At 46.4% G+C, this 20,862-nt stretch overlaps 1 protein-coding gene across 1 annotated transcript in view; it reads left to right on the top strand.

The window, feature by feature from the left end:
* smtnl (smoothelin, like) overlaps positions 1-20,862 on the top strand; it is a 37,006-nt gene that overhangs the window by 6,068 nt on the left and 10,076 nt on the right. The window contains exons 2-4 of the mRNA XM_063031489.1: positions 10,972-11,062; positions 12,335-12,559; positions 15,935-16,010. Of these exons, the coding sequence (XP_062887559.1) occupies positions 10,972-11,062; positions 12,335-12,559; positions 15,935-16,010 (392 nt within the window). The remainder of the gene's footprint in view (positions 1-10,971; positions 11,063-12,334; positions 12,560-15,934; positions 16,011-20,862) is intronic.

Consider the following 20,862-nt stretch of genomic DNA (forward strand, 5'->3'; position numbering starts at 1 on the left):
ACCTATAGTTAAATATACAACAGTATAATGCTACTGACACTGTCATAATTAACGTGTACTGGGTGGTAGTGAGGTGTTGAGAAGTCCCACAGCCTGGGGGAAGAAGCTATTACTCAGTCTCACAGTCCTTGTTCTTACACTGTGGTACCTTCTGCCTGACGTCAGGCGGTCAAGCTGATTGTGGGAGGGATGGAGAGATCCTTGACAATGCTGAACGCTCTGTTAATGCTGTACTCACAGTCTTTGTTCTTACACTGTGATACCTTCTGCCTGATGTCAGGCGGTCAAGCTGATTGTGGGAGGGATGGAGAGATCCTTGACAATGCTGAACGCTCTGTTAATGCTGTACTCACAGTCTTTGTTCTTACACTGTGATACCTTCTGCCTGACGTCAGGCGGTCAAGCTGATTGTGGGAGGGATGGAGAGGTCCTTGACAACAGTGAGCACTCTGTGAATGCTGTACTTCTGGTGTATGTTCTGGATTAGGGGTGGAGTGGGAAGAGAGAGACCCCAATGATTCTCTCAGCAGTCCTCACAATCCATTGCAGGATCTTACCGTCAGATGCCTTGCGATTCCCAGAGCAGACGGAGATTGAACTGGTCAAGCCACTCTCAGTGGTGATATCGATAAACTGAAGTGAACAGATTGTTATCAGACGACTGAAAATCTTCCTAGTTGATAAGATGGATTCTTGACCTCACAATCCACCTTGCACCTTACTGTCTGCCTGCACTGCCCTTCCTTGGGAGCTGTTGCACTTCGTTCTGCTTTCTGTTATTGTTTTACCTCGTTCTACCTCAATGCACTGATGTGGTGATCACATCCACATGGAATGTATGCACGGTGGTGTCGCAGTTACCGAAATGTTTCCCAGCGCCAGCAATCTGGGTTCAAATCCCGCCACTGTCTGTAAGGAGTTTGTACATTCTCTGTGACCATGTGGGTTTCCTCCCACATTCCAACGTTGTCCAGGTTGGGGTTGGTAAGTTGTGGGCATTCTATGTTGGTGCCAGAAGCATGGCAACACTTGCGGCCTGCCCCCAGCACAAGCTCAGATTGTGTTGGTTGTTGATGCAAACAATGCATTTCACTGTCCCGTGGAGGGTCAGACACCCTGAGCCAATAGACTGGTCCTGGACTTATTTTCCATCTGGCATAGTTTGCATTTTGTTGTTTGATTGTTTGTGGTTTTTGTATTGCTATATTTATGCTCTGTTCTTGGTTGGTGCGGCTGTAACGAAACCCAATTTCCTTCGGGATCAATAAAGTATATCTATCTACTGTATGTTTAATGTACATTTGACAAACAAAGCTAATCTTTAATCTTTAGTAAAGGAGTATAAAGTATAATAAAATGGCACAGCCAAGAAAGACAATAATGCAGGGTGCCGTTTCCACATGAAGCCGCCCTTCTCTAACACTTTGATTCATCGTGGTGTTGGTCGAGGATTGGACTGTGGCAGGTCTTGTCCTAACGCACAGCCAGACCTTGGTACATGTACTAATAACAAACTATTTCTAATGGATTGCTATGGAGAGAAACTGTTTATAGACAATTTGTCAATAAATAACGTCTTTCCCAAGTCATTCAGTGACAGCAATGTTTTATCCTGAATGGAAGTCTCCCCTACACAAGGAAGGTTCTCAGCAACCTGCTGGCTGCGACCAGGGGGATTGGAAGAGTGGCGGGTCAAATCTGAAGGCAAAATACCGGGGTAATGGCAAGATTCTTAACAGATGGATGCAGGGTAACATCCACAGTTGCAGTGCATGTGATGGGGTGGTTCTGGTGTGTTGGCCTTCACTAGTTGGGTGATTTAGCCATGAGATAATGTCCTGATGAAGGGTCTCATGTGAAATGTCGACTGTTTATTCCTCTCCATAGATGCTGCCTGTTCAGCTGAGCACCCCCAGCATGTGCTCTGACGTAAACTTGCAGCTCTGTAAAACCCTGGCTAGACCACACTTGGAATACTGTGCTCAGTTCTGGTCACCTCCTTATAGGAAGGATGGGGAAGCTTTAGAGAGGGTGCAGAGGAGCTTTACCAGGATGCTGTCTGGATTACAGAGCATGTCTTATGAAGAAAGGCTGAGTGAGCCAGGGCTTTTCTCTTTGGAGAGGAGGAGGATGACAGCTGACTTGGTAGAGGTATACAAGATGATAAAAGGCATAGACTGAGTGGACAGCCAGAGACTTTCCCTGGGTGGAAATGGTAACTACCAGGGGGCATAATTTTAAGGAGATTAGAGGGAAGTATAGGGGATTAAGTTTTTTACACAAAGAGTGTGTGGAAAATGCTGCCGAGGGGTGGTAGAGGCAGATACATTGAGGCATTTAAGAAACTCTGAGACGGGCACATGGATGAGTTGGAGGGGTCTGTGGGAGGGCAGGGTTAGAATGATCTTAGAGTAGGTAAAAGATGGGCACAACATCGTGGACTGAAGGGGAACAGCAAAGAGCAACACACAAGATGCTGGAGGGGCTCAGTAGGTTGGGCAGCATCTGCGGAGAGGAATAGACAGTCAACATTTCAGGCTGAGATCCTTCATCAGGACTGGAAAGGAAGGGATCAGAGGCCAGAGTAACGCACACAAAATGCTGGAGGAGCTCAGCAGGTCGGGCAGTGTCTGTGGAGAGAATAAACAGTCAAAAGTTTCGGGCTGAGACCCTTCATCAGGACTGGAATGGAAGGGGGCAGAGGGGGCTGATTCTGAAGTTGCTTTAGCGGGCGGAAGGAACCTCAGGAGAGGGTGTTACTGAGACATTGATGGGAACTGCAGGAGACTGAAAGGAGATGTGTATGGGCAGAGAGGCAAATTCATACCATTGCAGCTGGGCAGGTCAGCAAAGGGTAAGCCCACAGACTGAGTATAGAGGAGGACAGACCCTGAACCAGCCTCGATCTTGGCTTGGAGGGGAGCTGAGGCAATGGAAAAAGAGTCACGATGACCAGTTGCCTGTAACCAAAGAAGGGCAGTGAGCCCGGAAACCGGAGAGGTCTACCTGGAGTCTCAGTTAATGTGCTAATGGGTTCCAGTCGACAGATTCGGACTCAAATTTCAGATTTTTTTTTATCACACGTACATCAAAAATGACCAACACAACTTAACAAAGTGCTAGGGTCAGCCTGCAAGGTGTGGCCACATCGGCTGGTGCCAACATAGCACGTCCACAACATTCAAGAGAACAACATAAGATCAACTCCCATTGCCACACACCCACCCACTAATACACACGCAGATGGGCCGTCAACTCCAGCACAGACCACATTTGGGCCTACAAATCTCGGCCCCTGACTCACAGACATCGGGAAACACAGATGCTGGAAATCCTGAGTGACACGCACAAAATGCTGCAGGAACTCAGCATCTCTGGAAATGAATAAACAATCAATGTTTCAGGCCAAAGCCCTTCACCAGGACCTCCAGCTCACTCGCTGATCACACAACTTTGACCCTCTGGCCTCAGCACCCAGACTCGCTCGGATTCTGGGAATCTCCACCCTGTGGGGTCACCGACCCTCGTGCCTCCTGCCCACACAGACCCCCAACCCCAGAGTGCCCGCCCGGGAGTCGCTGATCTGACCTCTGGGGTTGCTGGCCTTCGACTGCAGAGCACTCTGACCTGGACTCCAGCCTCCAACCTCTCATCCCTGTCCCTTAGCTTCCTGTGCTTGTCCCAAAACCATCCCTACAAACCGAAAGACACTGCATGTCAGTGCCATCTTGACCAGGGCAGCAAAGGAGGCTGACCTTACACAGGGGTCACCCGCTACTGACCTGGGAAGGAACCTGGGATGACCACACTCTCTGGCCGTCTCCAGTGGGCTGGTCAGTGATGAGCACGGGGGCAAGAGCACACAATGAGGATAAGGTTACTGGGTGAATGAGGTCCCTCACCATCCAGGCCACGGTCTCTTCTCCTGCTGCCAGGAGAAAGGAGGTACAGGAGCCTCACGACCCACACCACCAGGTTCAGAAGCAGTTATTACCCCTTCAGCCACCAGGCTCTTGAACCAGTGTGGATAACTTCACTCAACTTTGGCTCTGAACTGACTGTACAACCTATGGACTCACTTTCACAGCTCGAGTTCTCTGTGCTGTTTGTTTGTTTATTATCTGTATATCTGCACATTGATTGTCAGTCTCTGTGTGTAGTTTTTCATTGATCCTATTGTATTTATTCGTTCTGAATGCCTGCAAGAAATTGAATCTCAAGGTTGTAGATGGTGATATATAAATACTTGGCTAATAAATCTATTTTGTACTTTGAATCACTTCACACTACTCTGGGTTGAAATCCATCTGCCATGTCTCAGCCCAGCTCTGCATCCTGTTATCAATGTCTCGTTATAACTTACAACAGCCTTCTAAACTGTTTACAACTCCACCAACCTTCGTGCCTTCTGCTTACTCCCTCACCTACCTCGGCGACTCAGATGAGAGCGTGTGTCTGTTGTCACCCCTTGTTACATCTCACACCCACTCTAATTCCATTCTCGGTGGAGCCCCTCACCCCTGCTCCAGGCCTCTGGCTCTATTCTATTTAAAGATTATTATTTATGTTCCATCTGTCGAGGATCAACACTTAATAAGCTCATCCCCCATCACATCAGACACTCAATATCCAAAACCGCCTGTATCCGAGCCAGCTCTCCGAGTGTTACAGAGTTGACCGGAACCGGGAGCCTGAGTGAGATCTGAGATCTGGCCTTGGAGCCTGTTAACTTTTCTGGCACTTCCAGCTGCTCAGTTACTGTGAAGGGAGAGCGACGTTGTTTGGTAACGGTGAGATCAAAGGTAATGCAGAACCGGTAGACGAGGGGTTGGACAGCTTTCTCTGGCTCCCACAGGCTGAGGAACATCCTGGAGCTCAGAGTAGCCAGTGCTGATGCTCTGTGGGGAAGGACCTGCTACCACACACAGAGAGGCTGAGTTCGGAGGGAAAGCTCCTGCAACAATGAAAGAGGTATCGCCTCGGGGGGGGGTGGGGGGCCACAGGAGGGGGAATGGTGCCATGTTCGCTAATGCGAGCACACACAAAAGTACTGGAGGAACTCAGCAGGTCAGGCAGCATCTGTGGAAGGGGAAAAACAGTCGACGTTGCTGGCCGAGACTCTTCGTCGGGACTGGAAAGGAAGGCAGAAGAAGCCAAAATAAGAAGGTGGGGGGAGGGGAAAGAGGTGGGAGGAGGGCAATCTGGCAGGTGATCAGTCAGACCAGGTGAGGGGGAAGGTGGGTGTGTGGGGAAGGGGAGCAGTACAATCTGGCAGGTGATTGGTGAGACCAGGTGAGAGGGAAGGTGGGTGGGTGGGGAAGTAGTACAATCTGGCAGGTGATTGGTGAGACCAGGTGAGCGGGAAGGTGGGTGGGTGGGGAAGGGGAGCAGTACAATCTGGCAGGTGTTGGTGAGACCAGGTGATCAGTCAGACCAGGTGAGAGGGAAGGTGGGTGGGTGGGGAAGTAGTACAATCTGGCAGGTGATTGGTGAGACCAGGTGATCGGTGAGACCAGGTGAGCGGGAAGGTGGGTGGGTGGGGAAGGGGAGTAGTACAATCTGGCAGGTGATTGGTGAGACCAGGTGAGGGGGAAGGTGGGTGTTTATGTTTTTTTTTAAGTTTACACTACTGAATGTGTCAACTAGGAATATAAAGATTTTCTGACCTCTTTTCGCTTCCTTTCCAGTCCTGGTGAAGGGTCTTTGCCCAAAATGTTGACTGTTCCATAGACGCTGCCTGACCTGCTGAGTTCCTCCAGCATTTTGTGTGTGTGTGCTCTGGATTTCCAGCATCTGCAGAATCTCTTGTGTTTATTGAACGTAGCAGGACAGGTTACGAAAGGCCAGCACAAGTCTGGGCTTAACAATAGAGGGTTAATCTGTAACAGCAGAGAAGCCTTAAACCTTTATAAAATCATAGGTCTGGCCTTGGTTGGAGTATTTGGTTCAACCCACAGTGACTGTGAGGGCATTTGAGAGAGTCCAGAGGAGATTCACAAGAATGGTTTCTGAAACAAGGGACTGCCCCACAACTCATTCTGATTTTCACTGATCTCCCCAGGTCTCACCTCCACAATGTTGCCTTCAATCTCCCCCCTGACCTCACCTCTATCATTCCAGAATCTATCTGCTACCTCTGTAGCAGGGTGGCAGGGTGGAGATGTGCATCTACCAAAAGAGGTGTCAGGCACTCCTACCCTCCACTAGCCTGCAGGTTATCCTTGGGCAAGGTGTGGTACCTGCTTAGCCCCTGATCAGGGTCACGTGAGATGGTCGTATGAGCAGCTGGTGTCTATCACGTCCTGGTTATGCGACCACTAACACCAGGCAGACAGAAATCTCTGAAGAATATTGATAATGGCCGGGGGGGTCACCCGTCTTGTAAAGACTCTGCCCAGAAGAAGGCAATGGCAAACCACTTCAGTAGAAGTAATTCCCAAGAACAATCATGGTCACAGAAAGATCATGATCACCTACATCGTACGACATGGTGCATAATGAACGAAGCAGCCTCTGTAACACCTCCAACGATTTAGACTCTGCAGCACTCCAGCGTAGATGATTGCAGAAATTTGCCATCCTCTGCGAGAAATTCCCGCACACCACAGTTTTACTCCGGTATCTATTCAAGGCCCTCCCACAGGTGGGAACATCTCAACAACCTCCTTTCTAGATCTTCCATGTTTCAGTACATTCACCCACCTCCCCGCCCCATTCTTCTAAACTCAGATCTAAGCACACTTATCTCATTCCTTCAGCTGCTGTGACTTTTGTGCTCTTAATGCACTGCTTACCTATTCTGTAATGTAGGGTATATTTTATGTGTTGCATTGTCTGCTGCCACAAAACAACAATTTTCACAAAATATGTCAGTGATTATAAACCTGATTCTGATCAGGAAATCATCTCCTTCCAGGAATTAGTCTAATTAATCTCTTTGGACTATTTTGAATACCAGCATATCTTTTCTTAAATGTTCGAAGTTCCAAGTAAATGTATTATCCAAGTACCTATATGCTACCATATTTCTCCTTGAGATTCATATTTTGTAGGCATTCATAGAGTAAAAAATGGAATTTTATGAAAAGCTACGCATAAACAGACAATGACTGACAAACAACCATTGTGTAAAAGAAGATAAATTTTCTCACCATTCAGGATGAGGTAATAAATTGGATTAAAAATCAACTTTGTGGGAGAAGCCAGAGAGAGGTAGAAGGTGGTTGCCTCTCTGACTACAGGCCTGCAGCTGCAGGGGTACATACTGAGCCCATCGTTTATCATCTCTATCAATGATCTGGATGATAATGTGGTAAACTGGATCAGCAAATTTGTAGATGACACCAAGACTGGGGACGACAAACACAATAAAATCTGCAGATTCTGGAAATCCAAGCAACATGCACAAGAGTCAAAGCCAATATAAAAGCCAATGAAAGGGCATTTAATACAGCAAAGATCAGTGGGAAGTTAGAGGATTGGGAAGCTTTTAAAAACCTAGAGAAGATAACTAAAAAATCATAAAGAAGGTGAAGATGGAAAATGAAAGTAAGCTAGCCAATAATATTAAAGAGGATACCAAAAGTTTCTTCAGATACATAAAGTGTAAAAGAGAGGCGAGAGTGGATATCAGACCATGGAAAACAATTTTGGAGAGGTAGTAACGGGGGACAGCAAAATCATGGATGAACTGAATAAGTATTTTGCATCTGTCTTCACTGTGGAAGACACTAGCAGTATGGTGGAAGTTCCAGGTGTCAGGGGGCATGCAGTGCGTGAAGTTACCATAACTAGAGAGAAGGTTCTTGGGAAACTGAAAGGTCTGAAGGTAGATCATCCCAGAGTTCTGAAAGAGGTTGCTGAAGAGGTTGTGGAGGCATTAGTAACGATTCTTCAAGAATCACTAGATCCTGGAATGTTCTGGAAGACTGGAAAATTGCAAATGTCACTCAACACTTCAAGAAGGGAGACAGTCAGAAAGGAGAAAACTGTCAGCCAGTTAGTCTGACCTCAGTGGTTGGGAAGATATTGGAGTTGATTATCAAGGATGAGGTGTCAGGAGGCACGTCGTAAAATAGACTGTAGTCAGTATGGTTTCCTCAGGGGAAAATCTTGCCTGACAATTCCATTGGAATTCTTTGAAGAAGTGCAAAGGGACTTCAGAGTCCCTGTGCAAGATTCCCAGAAGGTTAATTCACAGGTTGAGTCTGTGCTAAAGAAGGCAAATGCAATGTTGTCATTCATTTCAAGGGGAGTAGAATATCAAAGCAAGGAGGTTATGCTGAGGCTTTATAAGACACTGGTCAGGTTGCAATTGGAGTATTGTCAACAGATTTGGGCCCATACATAACTCAGAAAGGATGTGCTGTAATTGGAGAGAGTCCAGAGAAGATTCAAGAGGATGATTCTGGGAATGAAGGGATTAACATATGAGGATCGTTTGGCAGCTTTGGGCCTGTACTCATTGGAATTTAGAAGAATGCGTGGGGAGAGGGGGATTTCATTGAAAACTATCAAATGTTGAAAGGACTAGAAAAGGTGGATGTGGAGAGGATGTTTCCTATGGTGGGGGTGTCCAGAACTAGAGGGCACAGCCTCAATATTGAGGGGTGACCCTCTAGAACAGAGGCAGGGAGGATTGTTTTATTATCCAGAGAGTAGTGAATCTGTGGAGGCCAAGTCTGTGGGTATGTTTAAAGCAAAAATTGGTAGTTTCCTGACTGGTCAGACTACCAAAGATTATGGTGTGAAAGCAGGTGTATGGGGTTGAGTGGAAACTGGGATCAGCTATAATGCAAAGGCAGAGCAGGCTCGATGGGCTGAATGGCCTAATTCTGCTCCTGTGTCTTATAATCTTATGGTCTAAGTAACTAGCTGGATAGACAAAGGTTGATGTTGTGTACTTTGATTTTCAGAAGGCCATCAACAAGGTGCCACACATGAACCTGCTTAATAAACTACGAGCCCATGGTACTACAGGAAAGATTCTAGCGTGGATAAAGCAGTGGCTGAATGGCAGGAGGCAAAGAGCGGGAATAAAGGGAGACTTTTCTGGCTGGCTGCCTGTGACTAGCGATGTTCCACAGGGTTCTATATTGGGACTGATCCTTTTTACGTTATATGTCAACGATTTAGATGATGGAATTGATAGCTTTGTGGCCAAGTTTGAGTGGAGGGACAGGTAGTTTTGAGGAAGTAGAGAGGCTACAGAAGGACTTAGACAGATGAGGAGAATGGGCAAAGAAATGGCAGATGGAATACAATGTTGGGAAGTGTATGGTCATGCACTTAGTAAAAAGAAATGAGAGTGTTGACTATTTTCTAAATGGGGAGAAAATGCAAAAAACTGAAGTACAAAGGGATTTGGGAGTCCTTGTGCAAGATTCCCAAAAGAATAATTTGCAGGTTGAGTCTGTGGTGAGGAAGACAAATGCAATGTTAGCATTCATTTTAAGTGGACTAGAATATAAACACAAAGATGTAATGTTGAGACTTTATAAAGCACTGGTGAGGCTTCACTTGGAGATTTGTGAGCAGTTTGAATGAGGGGTGACCTCACTGAAACCTATTGAATGGTGAAAGGTCTTGTAGAGTGAATGTGGAGAGAATGTTTCCTCTAGTGGGAGAGTCTAAGACCAGAGGACACAGCATCAGAATAGATGGGCAATCTTTTAGATTGGAGAAGAGGAGGAATTTCTTTAGCCAGAGATTGGTGAATCTGTGGAATTTTTTGCCACAGGCAGCTGCGGGGGCCAAGTCTGTATGTATATTTAAGGCAGAGGTTGATAGATTCTTGATTGGTCAGGGCATGAGGGACACAGGGACAAGGCAGGAGATTGGGGCTGAGAGGAAAATTGGATCAGCCATGATGAAATGACTTGATGGGCCAAATGGCCTAATTCTGCTCCTATATCTGATATTCTTATGGCTTAAAATGCTGGAGGAACTCAGAAGGCCAGGAAACATCTATGGAAAAGATTAAAAAGTCGATGTTGCAGGGCAAGACTCTTCATCAAGACTGGAAAAGAAGATGAGATGTCAGAGTAGGAAGGTGGGGGGAGGGGAGGAAGAAGTACAAGGTGGTAGGTGGAAGTGAAACTGGAGAAGCGGATGTGTGAAGTAAAGAGCTGGGAAGTTGATTGGTGAAAGAGATAAGGGGCTGAAGAAGGGGGAATCTGGTAGGAGAGGACAGAAGGCCATGGAAGAATGGGATGGGGGAGGAGCAACAGATGGAGGTGATGGGCAGGTAGGGAGATAAGCGGAGACAGGGAAACTGGAATGGGGAATAGTGAAAGAGAAGGGGGCAATTACTGGAAGTTTTAGAAATCGGTGTTCATGCCATCAGGTTGGAGGCTACCCAGATGGAATATAAGGTGTTGCTCCTCCAGCCTGAGTGTGGCCTCATCGCAGCAGTAGACTCTATAAAAATAATCCTGAGAACTAGTTGTAAAGGTGTTGTGGGCCTGGACAGGTCTGACCAAGTCCCACTTGAGTTTTCTCCTTGCCCTCGCTTCTACAGGAGGGACAGATTTCCCTTCTCTCTGGCTGGGCCTTCGTGGGTTTCTAGGCACAGGGTGAGAGCATTCACCCCCAGAGCCAGTTCCATCCTTTAATAACTCTCATTGACTATGATCCACACTCTGAGGACATAAGGGTTAGGGTTAGTAAGCTGTGGGCGTGCTCTGCTGGTGCTAACAATTGTGGGCTGCCCCCAGCACACCTTCAGACTGCGTTGGACGCTGATGCAAACAATGCATTTTGCTGTATATGTCGATGTACATTTGATAAATAAAGCTAATCTTTAAGTTTAAGATCTTTAATCTTCATCAACAGAACTGTCAACAGTTGTTGTTAGTGACGTGTTTCCACACCCTCTCAGGCTCCATGCATCAAAGTGATTCCGGAATCCACTTCGGCTTGGATCCTTTCCCAGAACATAACCATTTTTTTTTCTCTTTCTTGTCTCTTCAGCCTGGAGAGCAGATGACTGAGCAGAATGGAATGGAAGGCAGTGGACCTCCACATTGCAGGACAGAAATGGCCCCCCTCCAGTCTGCACGAGGCAAGGCCAGAGGCATCCCTTCCCTTTCAAACCTCCTCCCACCTCAGAACCTTGTCGTTCACTTGAATGTTCTCAGGTCTTGTGCATTTTGAATTTTCCCAGTCCTCCCGGGTAGATAAAAACAAGGATGTGATGCTGAGGCTTTATAATGTCAGACCACACTTGGAGTGTTGTGAGCAGCTTTGGGACTCTTATCTAAGAAAGGATGTGTTGACATTGGAGAGAGTCCAGAGGACGATCATTCTCATGAACGTCCTCTGAGGTGCATTTGATGGTTCTGGGACTGTACTCAATGGAGTTTAGAAGAACGAGGGAGGATCTCATTGAAACTCACTGAAAAGCCAGGATAGAGTGGATGATCAGAAGTTGTTTCCTATATTGCAGGAACCCGAGGGCACAGCCTCAGAATACAAGGATGTCCTTTTAGAACAGAAGTGAGGAGGAATTTCTTTAATCTGTGCAATTCAACACCACAGACGGCTGTGGAGACCAAGTCATTGAGTATATTTAAAGTGGAGGTTGGTGGGTTCTTGATTAGTCAGGAAGACCCATTGATTGTCTGTTGCTGCAGATTCCAGCATTTGCAGCCTCTCTTGTCTCCACATCGTTTCCACTAGCAGGCAGTGTTTCTGCATAAACATCCCCCTGGTCCTACTCTCACTGCTGTGGTCTACACAAGAACATTTTCCTCCCACCTTCCCTCCTATCAACACGAGTTTCAGAATCTGGGCCTACTTCAGGCAGAGTTGAGGGGGATTTCCATCTTTATGAGGACTGTGAATCTCTGGATCCTCTCCCCGTGAGAGCAGGAGAGAGTTACCGGGTTTCTTCAAGGTAGCAGAAGGAACAGCCCTATTTGGCCTTTTGAGCCCTGCCTAGCAACCCACCTATTTAACACCAGCCTAATCACAGGACAACTTACAATGGCCAATTAACCTACTAACCAATGACTTTGGACGATGGGAGGAAACCGGAGCACCCCGAGGAAACACATGTGCACCTGGGAAGAAATGTACAAACTTCCTCACAGAGGGCACTGGAATTGAACTCCAAACTCCACACCTTGAACTGTAATAGCTTTGCGTTCACCGTTACGTTACCAAGGTGTTGGTGGAGATGGAGTACGGAGGCTGACTAGATCAGCCAGGACGTCAGGACAGAGCGTCCTCGAGGATTTCTGCTGTTAGAGTTGTCACCAGCACCCGGACTATCTCGTGGGTGAGGTTCTTTTCTCACCAGCCCGCAGCTCAAGCCACATCCCTCTCTCCACAGAAAAGGAGGGGACAGCACCATGGAACGTGCCGTCCCTGGCTCTACAGCAGCACCGGCCGGCAGCGGTGAGCCTGGCTCACCTGCCTATCACCGCCGTTACCAAGTCCGGGGAGAAGTTCTCTGCGGAGGTGTCGAGTGGCGCCACTCCCCGCTCGGAGTCCCTCGCTCAGCCGGCTGTGAACAAACCCCAGACAGAGTGTGTCGGCCAGACGGCACCACAGACAGGTGAGTGACCCTGGGGATCAGGACAATCGCTGGTTTAGATTAGATTTGTTTTATTTGTCACATGTACATCGAAACACACAGTGAAGTGCATCCTTTACGTCAACAAACAAAACAGTCAGAGGATGTACTGGGGCAGCCACATGCTTCACCAACACAACATGCCCACAACTTACTGATCCTAACCTGTACAGCTTTGGAATGTGGGAGGAAACCAGGGAACCCAGAGGAAATCAACAAAGTCACGGGGAGAGTGTATAAACTCCTTATAGACAGCGGCTGGAATGGAACCCAGGTCACTGGCACTAGAAAGTGTTGCGCTAATTGCCACGCTACCATGCGCTCAACCCATGGACCACTACCTCAGCAGCGCAGAGGACAGATACACTGCCTCACAGGGCCAGAGGCCCGGGTTTAATCCTGACATCAGCTGCTGTCACGTTCTCCCTGTCTCTTACCCACTGTCTGGAGGCCTGAAGCAATCTGTAATTGATTTTTATTGGTCTGTGTACCAATACAGTGAAAATCTTTTATCTGTGTGGAATTCAGACAGATCCTCCCATACACACTGTAAGTACATCGAGGCGAAAGTGTAACAGAGTGTAGAATAGAGTGTTGCAGTTATAGAGAAAGTGCAGTGCAGGTGCAAGGGACTCGCTCAGGTAGATTGGGAGAGCAGGAGTTCATCTTGGTTGTGTGAGAGTCTGTAGAATCTGTCCTTGAGCCCGGTGGGATGTGCTTTCAGGCTTTCCTGCTCAATGGGAGAGAGAAGAAAGAATACCCGGCGTGTGTTGGGATCTTTAGAGGGAGTAGTAGACTGTGTTGTCCAGGGGTGGGGAAGCCGGTTTGTGTAAGACTAGGCTGTGTCCACAACTCTGTGCAGTTTCTCACAGCCGTATGCAGAGCAGTTGCTGTATCGAGCCATGGTGCACCCGGACAGGATGCTGTCTATGGTGCATCAGTAAAAATTGGTGAGGGTCACTGGGCCTGAGTTTCCTCAGCCTGAGGAATTAGAGGTGTTGGATACTCCTCTTGGCAGTGGCGTCCATGTGGCCAGATGAGGAAATATTATTGGAGATGTTTACACACAGGACCCCGAATCCCTCGGACACAGATACAGACGGGCTGTGTGCTCCACCCTTCTTCCCAAAGTCAATGACGGCTCTTGTGTTTTGCTGACACAAGTCCAGGCTAGTGATCACCCCTTTTATATTTCTGAACACCACCCAAACGGTCTCATTTGAATAGACTCGTATTTGTTTACTTGTTTAGAGCGACGGTGCGCAATAGGCTCTTCGGAGCCTTCAAGCGAGCTGCCGATTTAACCCTAGCCTAATCACGTGAAAATTTACAGCGACTAACTAACCTATTAACCAGTACGAGCTTCGAGCAAGCTGTCAGTTTAACCCTGGCCTAATCACGGGACAATTTAGAGTCACTAACCAACCTACTAACTAGTACGTCTTTGGACAGTGAGAGGAAACCCATGTCGTTCACGGGGAGAACATACAAACAGAAAATGCTGGAATTGAACTCCAAACTCTGATGCCCTGAGCAGTAATGGTGTCATGCTAACCGCTATCTTCCTATGCTGCCTTTGGATATCCTTGCTTCTGTAGCAGTGCACTCCATAGCTGGCACTACAACGTCAACACCCTGCCAACACCCTGTTCTATACACCAGAAGGCTGAACTGCCTGTTGCGTTCAACCTTCAGAATCAGGTTAAATATCACCGGTATATGTCATGAAATCTGTAGTTATGCAACAGTATAGTGCGATACATAATCTTATAAACTATAAATTACAATAAGAATATATATATATATAAAATATATAGTAGTGCAAAAGAGAGCCAAAAAGGAGAAAAAAATAGTGAGACAGTGTTCATGGGTTCATTGTCCATTCAGAAATCTGATGGTGGAGGGGAAGAAGCTCTTCCTGAATCGCTGAGTGTGCCTTCAGGCCCCTGTACCCCCTCCCTGATGGTACAATGAGAAGAGGGCACGTCCTGAGCGATACAGGTCTTTAATCATTCCTGCCTTTTTGAGGCACTGCCTTTTGAAGATTCTCCGTGGTAGCAACACCGTTATATCAAAGTTCAAAGTAAATTTATTATCGAAGTACATATACGTTACCATATACAAGCCCAAGATTCATTCAATAATAATAACAATAATAAATAAGCAGTAAGTATTGAAAGCATGAGGTGAAGAGTCCTTGAAAGTGAGTCCGTAGGTTGTGGGAACGGTTCAATGATGGGGCGAATGAAGTTGAGTGAAGTTATCTCCTTTGGTTCAGGAGCCTGATGGTTGAGGGGTAGTAACTGTTCCTGATTCTGGTGGTGAGAGTCTTGAGGCTCCTGTACTACCTTCCTGACGGCAGCAGCAAGAAGAGAGCCTGTCCTGGGTGGTGGGGGTCCCAGATGATTGATGCCACCTTTTGGGGCATCGCCTGTTGAAGACCCTCTGTGGTAGCAACACCCGTGCATTCCCATTTGCTGATCAACGTTCTCAGCCCGGGGTGGTTAAGGTTAGACCAACAATGTCTGCATTGCCAGTAGTGCCCTCACCCCATCCACAGGGAAAAAGCACATTAAATATGGACAGCACAGTAGCATAGCAGTTAGCGAAATATTTTACAGTGCCAGTGACCACCACACTCTGTAAAGAGTTTGTACGTTCCCCATGACTAAGTGGGTTTTCTCCAGGTGCTCCAGTTTCCTCCCACATTCCAAAGATGTACCAGTTAGGGTGAGTAAGTTGTGGGCATTCTATATTGGTGCCAGAACTGTGGCAACACCTGTGGGCTGGTCCCAGCACATCCTTGGACTGTGTTGGCCGTTGACGCAAACAAAGGGTTTCACTGTACATTTTGATGCTTTGGTATACATGTGACAAATAAAGCTTTTTTTTGGCCAAGTCATTGAGTATATTTAAAGCAGAGGTTAATAGGTTCTTGATTAGTTGGAGTGTCAAAGGCTACGAGGAGAAGGCAGGAGAATGGGGTTGAGAAGGATAATTAATCAGCCATGATGGAACGGCAGTGCAGAGCTGATGGGCTGACTGGCCTCATTCTGCTCCCATGTCGTATGGTCGTTACTGTTAATTGTTAACCTTTAAGAAATGCTCTGGTTCAGCAGCAGATGTGTGAGGCGGTGAGGAGTTCTTGGAGGAAACATGGCATGGGTTTCACACAACATCACTGCATTGCACTGTTTGAAGATACTCAGACAGGGAAGGTGCAGAGGGATACAGGTCTAATTTGGGCAAATAGAATGGAAGTGGATGACCATCACAGTCAGCGAGGATGAAATGGGAAGAAGGGCCTGATTTGGTTCTGTACGTTTCTGTGATTCTTTCCTTGCCTTCGCTCTGCAGGCAAGAACGCCAACGGCAGTAGGACGCTCTCTTCCACCACACACTCCACGTCACGCGACGTCCGTTCTCCGACCAGGTAAAACCTCGGGAAAGCATGTATCAACTCCCATCTTCAACAATTCCTTGCTCACTTAGTACAGAGTAGGAGGCCATTCTACCCATTGGGTCTATGTCAGCTCCTGGAGAACAATGCCATTGGTTTCCTTTCCCCTTCTACTTCCCTCATCTCTCATCTCTCAGGATGGATGTGTTGACATTGGTGAGAGACCAGAGGAGAGTCACCAAATGATCCTGGGAATGACAGGGTTAACTTGGGAGGAGCATTTGATGGCGCTGGACCTGTACTCGCTGGAGTTTAGAAGAATGAGCAGGGCATCTCATTGAAACCAATTAAATATTGTAAACTATATACAGTACAGTGGATGAGGAGAGGATGTTTCTGATACTGAGGAAGTCTAGGACCAGAGGGCACAGCTTCAGAATCGAGTGGTATCCATTTAGAAAACAGTTAAGGAATTTCTTAAGCTAGAGGGTGGTGAATCTGTGGAATTCATTGCCACAAATGGCTGTGTAGGCCAAATCATTGGGTATATTTAAAGTGGGGGTTGATAGTTTCTTGATTAGTCAGTGTGTCAGTGGTTACAGGGAGAAGACAGGAGAATGGGTTAGAGGAGGAAATAAGTTAGCTACGATAGTATGACAGAGAAGACTCAATGGACCGAATAGCCTAATTCTGCTCTTATGTCTTATGGTCCTATCAACTCTCCTTTTAATCTCTTTGTTACTAAGCCACTCTCAGGGGTAATCTCCATAGTGCATTAATTTACCAGCATGTCTTTGGGATGCAGAGGGGAACCGGAGCACGCGGGGGAATCCCACACCATTACGGCAGAAGATGTCAGCTTCACAGAAAAGAATGGAGGCTGGGGTTGATCCCAGGCCCCTGGAACAGTAAGACAACAGGACTACCTGTTGTACCACCCGTTGCCCAGTTCCCACTGAGGTCACTCGGGATCGTCCAGCTATCTGCCAGCCCAGAGATGGATCAACTAATCAGAGGTGGGTCCACCAAGCCTGGTGGCACCCATGATACCCAGAAGCACCAGGAAATAGGCACTCAGCTCCATACTGTCCATCCCCCTTCTCAATATCACCTTCCTCCACTAACCTCACAACTCTCTGATCCCTTTATATTCCAAAATCTCAAGTGAGAACTTGGAGCAGCACAGAACACCACAAGCCCTTTGGCCCACGGTGTTGTGTGTGCTCCAAGATCAATCTAACCCAGTGGTTCCAAATTTGGCAATATCACCCTCCCTGGGGGTGGTGGGGGCGCTTGGTAACAAGGGGACTAGCAGAGGGATTACGGGCTTAATTTAAGAAATGAATTACCAATTATACAGTGCCTCATAATTGATCATGTCATCTCTTACTAAACCTCCGTTCTCTTGGACTTTGCTCGAAGTGCATTATAGTCGTTGACAAGTAATGTGACACTTCTGTATTTGGTATCTCATGAGAAATCTGGACTGAAGGAATCGTGTTATTTCCAGGTCCAGCCTGTGCATTATTGCTGTTCACTACTGTAGTACAGTGTTAGCTAGTATGATTCCCACTATCCAATTAAGCAGTGACACAATTCCTGTACAGGGAATATGCAGTTCCTTTGATGAGAATACACTCTGATAAAGCAAACAAGAACTTGGCTTATTTTCAGCGAAAACTTACAGAAAAGTAAAGCACTTCAAAACATGCTTGTCAACTCTTCTCAACAAAACTGATTGTGTGTTTCGTGCCACATTTCACTGCTCATTGCTAAGTCTGGAAAGCCCCATACAATTGGAGAAGAACTGATTCTGCCAGCAGCGAGGGAAGTCCTGAGTATAGTTTTGAATAAGTCACCAGACCAAATAATTAAAGAGATTCAGCTCGGTGGCAAATCTGCTCAAAGACAAATAGGTGAAATGTTTGAGCATGAGGAAGACACATTGTGCAACATAATTTGAACAGCAGAATTTGCTCTACAGTTGGATGAATCAATTTTACCAGACAACAAATATTTGCTTCTTGGTTATGTTTGCCTCATAAAAGACGAAAGTATAGTTCAAGCGTTGTTATTTCCAAGGGGACTAGAAACAGATATGAAGGGGGAGTCAAGACTTCAGATTGTTCAGCAACTTTTCTAAGAGAAGGACGTTCTGCTCACCAATATTTATGCTTGTGCAACAGAAGGGGCACCATCAATGACAGGACACCCCTATGGGGTACTCAGTGTGTAATTCACAGACAACGTCTTGTTGCAAATATGCCCAAGTGATCAGCTGCACAAATCATTTAAATACCGTTACCTCAGCGGTAAATAAAATCAAGTCCCATGCTCTCAATTCTCAACTATTTTCAGAGCTTTGTATTGAGAATGATAAATAGTTTAAACACTTGCTGTTGCACACAGAAGTCAGATGGATCTCAAAAGGAAACTGCCTGAGACACTCTCATGCACTTTTTGAAATTGTGATAATTCTCTGAAGACTCAAATACTTTATTCAGTAATCAACACAAGAATATTAAGCATGACATTGCTTATTTGTCAGAATTATTTGCAAAGTTTAATGAAATCAGTCTTCAATTACAAATTTTTTGCAATTATTAGTCATTGCTTTGAAATTGCAGTTCCTTTTATTATGCACTATAAATCAAAATTCTTTATAGGCTTTATGTAATGGCCAGAAAGGGAGAGAGGGACAGATGTGGTCTGGGAGCCAAGGGGGCAGTAACTCAAAAAAGTTTGGCAATCGCAGATCTAACCCCTACCTTCTACATACCCTCCATTTTCCTATCATCCATGTGCCTATCTAAGAGTCTCTTAAATGTCCCTGATGTATCTGCCTCTTCTACCACCACCCCTGGAAGCAAGTTCCACACTCGCACAACTCTCTATGTAAAAAACCTACCTCTGCATCCCCCCTTAAACTTACCTTCAATCACCTTAAAATTATGCCCCCTCCCCTTCACATTAGCTGTTTCCACCCCAGGAAAAGGGCTCCAGCTCTTCACAAAACCTTTGCCTCTTATCATCTTATACACCTCTATGAAGTCACCTCTCATCCTCCTTCACTCTAAGGAGAAAAGCCCCAACTCACTCAACCTTTCCTCATAAGGCATATTCTCTAATCCAAGCAGCATCCTGGTAAGTCTCCTCTGCACCCTCTCTAAAGCTTCCACATCCTTCCTATAACAATGCACCCACAACTGATCACATTGCAAGTCTGGTCTAACCAGGGTTTTATAGAGCTGCAACATTACCTTGTGGTTCTTGAACTCAATTGCCCAACTAATGAAGGCCAACCCATCATATGACTTCTTAATCTCCCTGTCAAATTATGTGGCAGCTGTGCAGGATCTATGGACGTAGACCACAAGATCCCTCTGTTGCTCCAGACTGATCAGAATCCCACCATTAACCTTGGACTTAAGGATTGTTTCCAATCTTCCCAGCTCACATCAGTATTGCACTTCCAAGTTCTTGGAAATTTCTACAGATTTCCCCCGGGATCAATAAAGTATGACTATGACTATATGACTATGTACCATGGAGAGCATTCTGACCTGTCACATCACCATCTGGTACGGAGGCACCAATGCACAGGATTGCAAAAAAGCTGCAGAGGGTTGTAAACTCAGCCACTCCATCATGGACACTAGTCTCCCCAGCACTGAGCACATCTTCAAAAGACAATGCCTCAAAATGGTAACATCCATTGTTAGGGACCCTCATCACCCAGGACGTGCCCTCTTCTCATTGCTACCATCAAGAAGGTACAGGAGCCTGAGGACACCCACTCAACATTTGAGGAACAGCTTCTTCCCCTCCACCACCAGATTTCTGAATGGACTATGAACCCACGAACACTCCCGCACCATTTCTCCTCTCTTTTTGCACTACATTCAATTTTAATACATACATATTTCTTCTTGTAAATTATCGTTCCCCTTATGGCTCAGAAAGGAAGTGGGGGGAGAAACAGAGAGCTGCAGTGATGGGGATTGTTGGTTAGGGGGGCAAAAAGAAGGTTCTATGGATGAAAACAAGATTCCCAGATGGGTTGTTGCCTCCAGGGTGCCAAGATCAAGGACATCTTTGAGCAAATACTCAGTATTCCTAAGTGGGAGGGTGAGCAGCTGGAGGTCGTGGTCCATGTAGGACAGGGGTAGGAGGGGTGATGAGGTCCTGCAAAGTGAGTTCAGGGAGTAAGGTGCTATGTTAAAGGACAAGACCTCGAGGCTGGTGATCTCAGGATTGCTACATGTGCCACCTGCTAGTGAGGCCAGCAAAAGGAAGATTATACAGTTTTAACACATGACTAAGGAGTTGGTGTAGGAGATAGCAAGGGACAAAACTGGTTGCCTGGAAGATCAGAGTGGAGCTGAAAGAGATGGGGGGGGGAGATCTTAAATGAATTTTTTTGCATGTCTATTTACTTGGGAGATGGACACAGAGTCTATAGATGTGAGGAAATGCAGCAGCAGATACTGATTACAGAGGAGTGGGTATTTGCTGTCTTGAGGCAAATTAGGGTGGATAAATCCCCAGGGCCTGACAAGGTGTTCCATTGGACCCTGTGGAAGGCTACTGCAGATTTACAGGGTTCCTGGCAGATATATTTAAAACATCATTAGCCATGGGTGAGGTGCTGGAGGATTGGAGGACAGCTAACGTTGTTCCGTTGTTTAAGAAAGGCCCTAAAAAAACCAGGAAATTATAGGCTGGTGAGCATGACATGAAAGTTATTGGAAGCAATTCTAAGGAACCAGATACGTAAGTATTTGGATCGACAGGGACTGATTAGACATAGTCAACATGTGCGTGGTAAATCGTATCTCAACAATCTTACAGAGTTTTTTGAGGAACTTACCAGGAGAGTTGATGG

The sequence above is a fragment of the Mobula hypostoma genome, chromosome 23, assembly GCF_963921235.1.
Source record: "Mobula hypostoma chromosome 23, sMobHyp1.1, whole genome shotgun sequence".
NCBI lineage: Eukaryota > Metazoa > Chordata > Chondrichthyes > Myliobatiformes > Myliobatidae > Mobula > Mobula hypostoma.